A 12,079-nucleotide genomic window follows, 5' to 3' on the forward strand; every position below is an offset into this window, starting at 1 on the left:
ATGATACAAGACATCAAGCTTAAGACATTATCAATCCTCCAAGAAAATCATGAAAGAGCGAGAAGAATCCCAATCGTTTTGGACATAATTCATGGTATTCCTCAAGCTATTCCGAATCCTTACCAAAATTATTATGAGGATGAGTTGACAGAACAGGTCGCGGGCTTATCGTTGGAAGAGAGTGAGTTTGTGCCCGTTCCTGCATCGGCGTATGCAATTGAAGCACTGGAGAAGGTGAAGGTGGAAAAGATGATCAATATGAAGGAGAATTGTAGCATATGTTTTGATACGTTGATTTCAGAGGGTGTTGTTGAAGTTACTCGCATGCCATGCAAGCACCTTTTTCATGGAGGCTGTATCGTTCAATGGCTTGAGAAAAGCCATGTTTGTCCTTTGTGTCGCCTTAAGATGCCTGTGGACAAAAATTAGGGCATTTGTTTGTTTGATTTAGTTTTAGGTTGAATTTTTTTGTTTATAACTAAACTCGCCCTATGATGGCGGGGGATGTGCGGACTCCTACTAGTTTATTAGTATCTCAAAAAAGTAGTAAAAATAGCACGGACTAGCCAGTTTTCAGACTGGTAATTCAAAAATAGTCAGCGTTTGCAAAGTCATTGAAAAATAACCACTATTTTGCTGCAACACGGACTGGTCCAGCATAATATACTGGAGATTGAAGCACTTGTGTATGAACTTCCAGCATATTATGCTGGACCGGTATATTATACTGGAACTCCAGTATAATATGCTGGAATATTTTCCGAATTTTGAACAATGTTTTCGTTCAGATTTGTCTTTACATGAAAAATGGTTAAATTTTGATTACTTTTGAAATTATGACTATTTTTCAATTATCACTCGTTAATCTAACTATTTTTGAATTTCTCCCCAAAAAAGTACATACAATACAGTATACAACAAGTAGATTTTACTTCTTAATTGGTCCATATCGAATATGCTTGTTTAAATTATACAATCCTTAATAAATCTCATTTTAGTAATTTTGTTTCCTTAATCTTTACGTAATAAGCAGTAGTGAGAATAGAGAGAAGCGAGCCAACTTTTTTTTTGGTGAAAGAAAAATTTTATACAGCACCTGACAAAAACTTATACAGCAGCCTAATCCAATGGGCAGAAAACAAAAAAAAAAAAAAAACAGCACCTATAAAACTAACACTCTACAGGCTTATTTACATTTGCCTATTGTTCCTCTAATTATATAAATTCCTCAGCCATATTCTTTCGTCATCATTCTTCCTTCGATCCAGCCTTTCTCTCATTCGATGTATGCATTCTTCCTTCACTTGTTTGCATATAGGCTCTGTGGTCTTGGAACTTTGCTTTGCCATAGTGCTTCGTTCCTTCCCTTCCATATACCATATATCAGAGCAGACATGATAGCAAGTACAAAGTTTTTCCTTAATCTCCCTTTTACATTTCTAGCAGCTCTTTTCCAAGCGGGCCAACTTTGAAGGAGTTAGAAGCGAAGAAGTATCTTTTTCCTGATTCTGTGGTGCGAGTCACACTATCTTGATGAATGCAATAAACTGGTTGCAAATATCTCATGTCGTAGAGTTACAATCATAAATAGGGTAAAAAAACTATTTTTATACATATATAGTATTTTGAATTCCCTTCACATAAGAGAAATATATACAGGTTCAAATTCTAAGTATGACTTTTTTTTGTTGTTAATTTTTGGTTCCGCCACTGGTTCTATCATAATTATGGGTTCGTAGTTACTATTTTCAACCAATGCTTCCTCCACAAAAATGTTCCAAGTTAAATTGCTAAACAAGATAATGTGAAAATGATTCAACTTATATATGCTGACAACGTAAATAATTTTGTATACTCTTAGTGTACTTCATGTAGTAGCAGGCTACTAATCGGCCACTTCTTGTGGACAATTACATATAGTTTAGTGTAAAAGTTCTTTTATATTGACAATGTATATAAGTTAAGCTCGTGTTAAAATAATTATATTAGGATATAGCACGAAATATTGTATATATGTTACTGAAGTCCATATGCATCACAAGATATGACTAATATGGTTTCTGCATCTTGAACAACAATTTAATTAGATACTGAAAATGACTTCAGGAGTTCTTGAAGACTTATATTAGATAGTTCTGAAGTATCTCCAGTCATAAGAGAATACTAAACCTACTTAAACATACTAACGGAGGCCGTATAATTTACTGACTAATTATACAGGGATTATAATGCTGGAATTGTTTATGCTGTGCATAATAATATATACATTGTTATTCAAGAATTACTTTAAGATATTTTTTATCTTTATATACTCTTATCTATGTGTGCTTATACACGCATTCTTATTTCATATCTATTCGGACTATTTTATTAGTTAGTGGACTATTAATTCTCTACATTAAACATAAATGATGATTTTGATCCAATGCTGAAACTTGAAGGACTATTTAAGACCGTTTGCCATTTAATAGAGAAATCACAATCAGACATACGATTTATAAGTCGTATTAGTATAACGCAATTTATAATAGCTAATGCGAAATAGAAGTGGCATGCATTGAAATGCGATATATAAGTTGGATTCAGAAAATACAATTTGTAATGTGATGAGTTTAGGGTTCAGGGTAACTCAATTTATAAATCGTGTTCAGCTAATATGATGTAGAAGTTGCATTAGAAAACTGTAATTTTTAATGTAATGAGTTTAAGCTTTTTCTATTGATGGTGTAAAAAGTATTTCTACAATCACATCATTATAATATACTTATAGAGTAAATATTATTTCACAGATGAGTTTATGTTTTATGTATTGACGGATAAAAATAATTTCTATAATCATGTCTTTATTAAGGTACTTATAGAGGGGCATAGCTCTATCCTACTTGGACTGAATCTACAATTCTATTTATCCATCTGCTTCTCTTGTCGTGAAATATATTTTGTTTGATACTTCTTTGTGTGCACATTATCTACTATTAAGGGTTTTACACACTCCTTAATTAATTAAGAAAGCCACGCATTCAGTATTATTGATCATGGGAGTACTTGTTTAAATTACCCTTTATTATTTTACATAATTAACTCTTTACTAATTGAAACAATAAGGTAAATTTGGAAAGGAAATAAATGAACATCTTATTTATATCAAACGACAAAGGGTACGGCCCTTCCCAAATGGGATGCTTTGTGCACTGGGCTGCCTTCTTTTGCCCCTGTCGGCCAAAACGACCAATATAGGCGTCCAATATCTACAAAATTTTTGGTGTTATTTCTCGAGGGCAGGATGATGATATGGACCTCCTTGTGGTTTACTTGATCAGCAGAAATAGTAAACTATTCAATCGTCTATTTGCAGCACTGCTTAGCTACAAGTTCTTGTTCTATAGTAGAGGCTATCATTGACTTTGCTGAAATTCTACTCTTTTAGCAAATTTGGCAAATTGTTATCCTGTTTTTATGAACTGAAGCCAGAAAACTAGTTAGTACAACATTTATTTTTCATTGGTGCATGATTAACTTCATTATTACTTGGAGTATAATACTATTTTCTGCAAATGCATATGTGCTACTTGAGATTTGAAGTGTTGGCTTTTTCTGATATCTCAACTTTGTATTGGAATTTGAAATGTACACTTTTTCATGTACTTAGAAGTCTCTCTATCCACACATACTTTTTTCCTATTATTTTTTGAATATTATATTACTCCGTTCGTTTCAATTTATGCTACACTTTTTCCTTTTTAATTAGTCAAAAAAGAATAATATATTTCTATATTTAGTAACTATTTGACTTTAAAATGCTCTTTTTGCCCTCAATGAGATAATTTATAATCACATAAATATCTACGGATTATTTTAGACTACAAGTTCAAAATAATCTTTTTTCTTTTTTAAACTCCGTGTCAAGTTAAACACATTACATAAATTGGGAATGATTAGCTTTTAAAATACTACTCCCTTCGTTCCAATTTATGTGAACCTGTTTGACTGAGTACAGAGTTTAAGATAAAATGAAGACTTTTGAAATGTGTGGTTTTAAAAACTTCTCATTAAGGGTAGAATTGTAAGTTTAAGCAAAATTGTTTTCAAATTTAGAAATGGGTCATTCCTTTTGGAACGGACCAAAAAAAAAAATAGGTTGACATAAACTGGAACGGAGGTAGTAAGAGATTCTATTCAAAGGATCATGGACAGACGCGGATGTAGTGTACTACCTACGGGTTCAACTGAACCAATAACTTTCGACGCGGAGTAAAAAAATTTGTATGTAAAAATTCATTAAAATTGCAAAAATAGTAGATATGAACCCATAACTTTAAAAATATAATGTGTTTAATGTTAAAAATCTTAAAATTGAACCCATAAGATTTAAATCCTGGATCCGCCTCTGAATTCATGGAGGTGGTTCAACCTTAGTGGTGGATCTAACAATAGGTTCACAAGTTCGACATGGTCCAGAGCACTTCAGGTTCGAACCTTATATATGTGATGAAAAGCAAGTAGAGATAAACATACATTTGAAAACCAACTTTAGAGCCCACAGTGTCTAAATTTTGGATTTTCCACTGGCCAATATTTGGTGCAACTGAAGCAAATATTCCTGCAATGCATATGTTGGCTTTTCTTAAAATTAAAATTAACACTTTCATAGATAGAATACCAACATTCTACATGAACAAAATATCACTCTTTCCCTTTTACATGTGTTAAAAATGTTCTATTAGTAAGAATGACTGAGTGCATCAGTTAAATCCACATTCTCATGACTAATGTATAAATATGTAATGTCAACTCAATAACCAAGACGAGCTATGGGTTCCGTGGCAAGTTCAGAACCCATAAACTTAAAATCTTGACTCCGCCTTTGCTCATGACTGTATCCTATGGCTACGAGCGCGTTTCTTGAAAGCCATAGTTCTGCTATTGGCTTCTGATTCAATTATATAGCGCTCTCCCGACCATTGGTGTTGTTAGCTTGTTGATCATCCAAAACAATCTTCTTCCAAAACCAATGCTTTTCCCAAAGTTGCATCATCTCTTCAATCGGAACTCCTTTCGTTTCAGGCAAGAAGAGATAGATGAAGATTGTCATTACAACAATCCAACCAGAGAAAAATAGGAAAATACCAAACCTCATAACACATAAAAGTGAGAGGAAAGATTGTGCTATGGCAAATGTGAAGAATAAATTCACAGTTACTGTTATGCTTTGGCCTGCAGATCTTGTTTCCAAGGGGAAAATTTCACTTGGCACTGTCCAACCAAGTGGACCCCATGACCATCCAAAGGCAGCTACAAATAGGCAGATAAAAATCACTACTACAATGGAGTAACCTCTGGTAAGCTCCTTGTCACTGCCAAATTTGAGTCCCAAGATTATGGCAACAATAACCTGTAAGAAAAGCAAATTATCTTCGATGAATTTAACTTCTATACACTCACAAGATAAGAAAGACTTTTACTTTATCATATCACCTAACAGATAACTACAAGTAATTGTTCATAGAAAGTGAGAGTGGTAACGCGAAAAATAAGACATTTTACATGCTACAACTGGTTAAAATATACTACAGGGCAGTCCGGTGCACTAAATTCCTACTATGCGCGGGGTCCGGGAAGAGCCGGATCACAAGGATTTATTGTACGCAGTCTTACCCTGCATTTCTGCATGAGTCTATTTCCACGGCTCGAACTTGTGACCTCCTGGTCACATGGCAGCAACTTTACCAGTTATGTCAAGACTCCCTTTTAAATAACAAATAACTACGAGAAACTGTTCATGAAAATAAGGCAGGTTACATGTCACGATAAGACAGGTTACATGTCACGATAGGTTAAAATACACCGAGTTTAAAAACGTTTTAATATGGAAGAAAGGTTGCTTGTTATATATTCAATATCCAGTTCTTTACCAAATGTGGTTGAATCTTCCTTTACTGATTTACTGCTTTACACTAAGATTATGTAAGATTAGTGTTTTGTATTTTCTGGATATATTTAGGTAAGAGTCCTTTGTCAGCAATATAAATTTGCATACTAAATTTTTTTTCTTGCATTATCAACTCATTTCCTTGTTGTTTAGGACATAAAAGTTTTGTACTTGGAGGATTCATCGTAAATTGACTAGTTTTACACTGACTGTCATTTAGGATATAGAAACGTGGATTGAGTAGTTAGAATATCTTTACCTGGCAGGTGATCATTTGGATTCCACCACTAATAAGCAGAATTCGTCGACCCCATCTATCGACTGTGGCCATAGATACTAATGTAGATGAAGCAAGAACAGCACCAGTTAAAGCTGAGGAATAAAGAGAAGCTGTTCTTTTAAACCCCATACTCTGAAACAACACAGGAGCATAAAAAAGTATAATATTAATTCCTGTTAGTATCTGAAAAGTTGGCATCAAAATAGCCATAATTAACTGTGGCCTATTTCTCCTTTTCAGAATATTTCTAAACGGATGCTTAATCGACCGCGCCAATTCACTTGCATCAACCATATCTTCAAATTCTGCATCAACATTCTCAGTTCCTCTTATTTTCTCTAAAACTCGTCGTCCTTTTATTTTGTTTCCTTGTTCGATTAAGCTGTTCGGTGTTTCTGGAAGTAGTAGGCCTCCGACTGTCATTAAAAACGCCGGTGCTGCAGCTAGGCCTAAGGAAAGTCTCCATCCCCAGGGATGGAGCTTACTCGTTCCGTAGTTGATCATGTTCGCGGTGAAAATTCCAAGTGTTGTTGCTAATTGAAACATCATGTTTAGGCATCCTCTTAAATGTGCTGGTGCCATCTCTGATAAATATAATGGAACTGCCTTCAAACAGTGATACAGAGTTAAAACAGTCATCTCAAATGATTCCCATAGTTGAATTTACATAAAATGATCCAACGCTTTAACTTCTATATACAGACATTGTAAACTAATCAGATAATTTTAGAGGTTAAGTATATGGAACATGTCATAATAAACCAAATTAAATAGCGTAAAACTTTCATTAGATTGTCAATAGATATAAGTTAAATTAACTAGTGCAGAATTCTGGACATCTTTCCTAGAAGAAATTCGATGTATATAGTAACTGTCCGTTAGTATGTTGTAAAATAGGTCATCTTACCTGCAATTACAGATTAAAATACATTGATAATGTAAAAATTCGTCGAGAGACAAAGATTCATTTACCTGTTACAGAGATGGTGCAATTTGATTCTTTTTCTTTTCAATTTCACATTTATTCATTTCCCTTGGTCTTAAGAGAAAAACACATGTGACTCTGAGAAAATCTTCGGAAAAAAAGTAGTATCATTTTTTATAGTGAATTACAGAGTGAGTGTACATAAGTAAAATCTATTTTTGGATTATGTACAAATAGCACAATATAGCCGACGTGATCACTGAGGATTCATATAGCCGGCCTGAACTTGCTTAGGATTGAGACATAGTTATTTTTGCGTACAAATAACTGAATAGGACGATCATTTTCCCTACGGAATATTAGATTCTTTAGCATGCGACAGAATAAATTCAAGGGGAATCACCTGGTTGCCAAAGCCAATGCCAACGCCAAGCATAATTCGTCCCAAAAGAAGCATGGCAAGATTGATAGCAGAGGCATTCAGAATTGCTCCGACGAAAAAACTAATTCCACCACATATTATACTTGCGCGACGTCCGTGGTTTCTTGTGATAGGAGATGCTACTAGAGATGCAACTAAACCAGCTAAGTACAAAGATGAGGTAAATGCAGCTAGAACTTGGTTATTGTATTTGCAGTAGTTGTTTTCGTGCACATGTCTCTTCTTTTGGTACACTGAGTAGAAGAATCGACGAAGAAATTCATCCATTGATGTCACTCCCCCTGTTATTTTGCATTGAAGTAACTAGTGAGGAAAGTAGCTAGGAATACAGCTATTTGAAGACATAATTAAGTACTAAATCAACCTCGCGACCTCTGCTCTTCTAATGTCATGTTGAATTATGTGATCATCTAATATAATAGCTTAAACTGTTAGATCGAGCACACTATTCTGTAGATGAGATGGTCGCACAGTTCAACAGTAATGACTAAAAGGCAGCCTGGTGCACTAAGCTCCCACGGATCCGGCAAGGGCCATACCACAAGGATCTATTGCACGTAGTCTTACCCTGCATTTCTGCAAGAGGTTATTTTCACGGCTCGAACTTGTGACCTCCTGATCACATGGTAGCAACTTTACCAGTTACGTCAAAGCTCCCCTTCCGACAAATGACTAAAGAGTTTTTTTACTCTAAATTGGGAATCCACAAACATCATAACAAATAGAGATTCTTCTACTCTTTATCTTAGAAGAAATCTTGAAAAGGAAGATTAATTTTTTAGTTACTTTTTCTACTTTTCAGTCTTTGTTTTTTCCCTGAAAATCTTGGAAGTTCAAGTAGTTTCGGAGACTAACTGGTGTTGTCATAGCTATGAGTCTCGGTTCCTCCAAAAATGTCACCATATTCCTGTTGGATCCAAAAAAATGCAATTTATAGAGAATTTGACTCGGGAGATAATGGCAATTTTGAAGAATCCGAGAAACATATGAGTAATTAGTTCTTTCATACTTCCTCCAGTTCTAGATTCCCCCTTCCAGCAGCAAAAAGAAAAGGAAAAGTAAAGTTCTTTTTAGCTCTTTTCTTAGAATATTCATTTAGTAATGAATCAGAGAGAACTATGACAAGCTACAGGAAAAGCAGTGTTTTAACAACTTAATGAAAATAAGAATCACCTGAAATTCCAATGTCATATCCAAAGAGTGATCCACCAATAGCAGCAACAATACATGCTATGATTACATAAGGAGTGACTCTTCCTTTATATTCTTCAGCTCTTTCTTTTGTTACACCTCTTGGAGCAATTGACCCTCCTCCCATCTTCAGTTTCTTGGCAAAGAACAGCAATTCTGTGCTCTCCTCTTCACTTTTTTGTGTTTAATATTTATGGCCTGAATTCTACCTTTCAAATGGGAAAATCATTAACAATCAAGAATAAAGAAACTTTTTTCTTGGAAAAGCATCATTTCCTTTTTTTCTACTCCCTCTGTCTCATTTGATCTGGTACTCTTTCCCTTTTTAGCCGGTCTTAAAACAAATTCACTCTTTTTAATACAGTAACAATTTAGTTTTTCGTTTTATCGGAAACAAACCTTCTGCTTTTACAAGCTACGAGTAACGTGTCATCATACACACTATTCTACTCTGCCTCTGCCCGTGGGACCCGCACCAGGAATATTTTTATAGTTGTTGGGTAGTATATCTTATTTAGACCATAAGTTAAAATTTCTAACTTTCTTTCTTAAATTTAGACGTAAATTGAAACCGAAGGACTATCTTTCTTATCTTTCTCAGAAAGTGATGCTTTTTCATTATATATATTTGTACTTGTTTAGCTTCACTTTACTAAATAAAAAATTATACTCCTTCCATTTTAATTTATGTGAATCTGTTTGACTGAACACGAAGTTTAAGAAAAAATAAAGATTTTTGGAATGTGTGATTCTAAACAAGTCAAAAAGGGTCCAGAATATTTGTGTGGTTATACAAGCTTCTCACAATAAAATTATAAGTTTAATCTAAATTGTTTCTAAATTTAGAAAGAGATCATTTTTTTTTAATTGATCAAAAAGGAAATATGTTCATATAAACCGGAAGGAGTAACTTTTATAAAAAGTGAAGAAAAAAAAGAAGGAGATTCACCTTTTTGTCGCCAAATTGTAGCGATGATTCGATTAGTAGTTTGCGAATTTTTTGTGATGGGGTGGGAGATTAGAAGAGAGTAATTTGGTTCCTTTTGTTATATACAAGAAGATTGTTTTCTCAATATAATTAGTTTCTGGTTGGCTTCTCATCTGTGTATTATTGTTCCCTCTACCACTTCCTTTGACTTGACATATAAAATGGCCAATCTGTCAATGTTTGTTTTAAATTGCATGGCCTCTAGATGATGATAGCAAATTTAAATGAAGTGATATTTGAAGATAAGAAAGTCGTTACTCTTCTTTTCCTTTTTTTTAGGTCCTTCATATTTTAACTCACTGAAAGTTTGGCACATGGAAGTTTCTTGGATCAACTAAACACTGCCAGGAATGGAAAGAAATCACATGAATAAATTGAAAATGAGTTTAACTTCTATACGTTAATAATATAAAAGAGTTTTTATATTATCGATCAAGTCATCTAAAATATAATTATATGTAATCTTAATCGTTTATGAAACAATAAAATTAGTCACCTATAAAATAAGACAAGGTAACTTATACAATATTTTCAAAAACATAAAAAAAAAATTATTTTGACATCATAATTAAAATCCATAAAAAAATGATGAAAGTGGGTGAGGAAAGGACAAGTATTATCTATCATAGCTAGAAAGATATGTTGATACGCAAAACGTGGTCCATATATAGGATTGGAAAAGTTTATACAATAATGTATAATAACTGATCAAAAAATTGTATTACTTGAAAAATGTTGCATGTGGTAGTTATTGGTGATGGGTCCCAAAGTAGTATTTTTCTATAAAATATTTGGTTCATTTATTGTTTGTAGGACTTTTGATGATAATTATGCTAGTAACATGGTATTACGTGGCTTCATCTAATTTAATGCATGGGATTTAGGTGGGATACTTGTAGTTTGGTCAGAGATTTTGAGTGTTCCACACATAATAGTTTGATTTTTTTATTCTTATTTTGAAATTTAATTAATTTGGTTCGTGCCGCTAAATTACATTTAGGACATAGAGCTTTTCCTATCAAATATGATTTTATACACAGAATTTTAACCCAAAACCTCTATTTAAATATATAAGAATATTTATCACTCCACATTAATCTTTGGTGATGATAGAAAACATCCTAATTGCAGTATTTCCTCCATCTTATTTTATTCATCTTCCTTGAATTAGACACGTTTAGATATGAAAATGAGCCAAATATATTTTTTTTCCTGAATTTGTCACATAGTTTTTAGTTACAACCATAGAAAAGCATAAAAGAAATATTAAAATTATACAAGGACTTCCTCTAAGAAAAGATAAGCGCACTTTTTCAAATAATTTAAAAAAGAAGAAGGTTTAATTTTACGTGTTATTATATTATAGCGTAAAAATCAACTGTGTACCTCTTAAATCCACCAAAAGAACACGAGCAAATAATGTGAGAGGTTACAATTTTGATGTTAATTCCTATCGAGACTAAAATATTAGGTAATTTCTTTTTATATGTTAAGGAGGTTATTCAATATTATATTGTAGAGAGATAGCAAATACCTCGTTAAATTGATCGAGATACGCTAATTCAATTTAACATTACCGTTGAATTGATGTTAATTCATCGACTTTTGTGTTGCTTGGCAAGTGGTGTCAGGTGAGCATGCTTACTTTAGGTTTGGCAATTCAGCAAGTGGAAGATCCACCATCACGCTGGCCTATGTTTGACCATATATATACTTCAGAAGAGATAATAGACAAAGCTAATATATATATATATATATATATATATATATATATATATATATATATATATATATATATATATATATATATATATAGAGAGAGAGATTCTCGATCAATGTTCAATTATTGATTTCTATTCGATGCAATTGTGTTTCATAATATATATCACAACTCTTATGTGATACATTTTTGTTTTATTTAAAATGTTTAGCATAATATTTCCTAATAACATAGTTTAATGGGCAAAGGTCTAAATATGTCCTTGTAATATACGAAATTGAGCACATTTGCCCTTCGTTAATACTTTAGCTCAAATATGCCCTTACCGTCACATAGTTGGTTCATATATGCCCTTTTCAAAACGGAATTCAGCCAAACTAATTAGCTCTTTCGTTAATTGTATTAAAGTGCATTACAAACACTATTTCCTTTTTATTAGTACTTTTTTTCTTTACCTTTCTCTTTTCTTTCTTCTTTTTTCTTTTCTTCTCTTTTTTTCCTTTTTCTTTCTCCCTTATTTGTTTCCTCCATTACTGATGTCTTCTCCATTTTCATCACCAATTTCACTTGACAAAATTTATGAATTCCAATTACTAAGAAAATT

The 12,079-nt window shown here is 33.0% G+C and overlaps 2 protein-coding genes across 3 annotated transcripts; one reads left to right on the forward strand and one right to left on the reverse strand.

Annotated features, from left to right (window-relative positions):
* LOC107761328 (uncharacterized) lies at positions 1-429 on the forward strand. Its single transcript, XM_016579556.1, has one exon. It carries the CDS (start codon positions 1-3, stop codon positions 427-429), a length of 429 nt encoding a protein of 142 aa, XP_016435042.1.
* Positions 430-4,619: 4,190 nt separating this feature from the next.
* Positions 4,620-9,943, reverse strand: LOC107761329 (sugar carrier protein A). 2 transcript variants are annotated; one of them, XM_016579558.2, is made up of 5 exons: positions 9,717-9,943; positions 8,750-8,972; positions 7,538-7,857; positions 6,189-6,815; positions 4,620-5,392 (listed from the first exon to the last, which is right to left on the reverse strand). In XM_016579558.2, the coding sequence occupies exons 2-5, from the start codon at positions 8,892-8,894 to the stop codon at positions 4,940-4,942; spliced, it is 1,545 nt and encodes a 514-aa protein (XP_016435044.1). In that variant the 5' UTR covers positions 8,895-8,972; positions 9,717-9,943; the 3' UTR covers positions 4,620-4,939. The 2 variants fall into 2 exon arrangements, with proteins under 2 accessions (XP_016435044.1, XP_016435043.1); XM_016579557.2 differs by lacking the exon at positions 9,717-9,943 and having other exon boundaries at positions 8,750-9,184.
* Between the last annotated feature and the right edge of the window lie 2,136 nt (positions 9,944-12,079).

This window comes from Nicotiana tabacum, chromosome 18 (genome assembly GCF_000715075.1).
Source record: "Nicotiana tabacum cultivar K326 chromosome 18, ASM71507v2, whole genome shotgun sequence".
NCBI lineage: Eukaryota > Viridiplantae > Streptophyta > Magnoliopsida > Solanales > Solanaceae > Nicotiana > Nicotiana tabacum.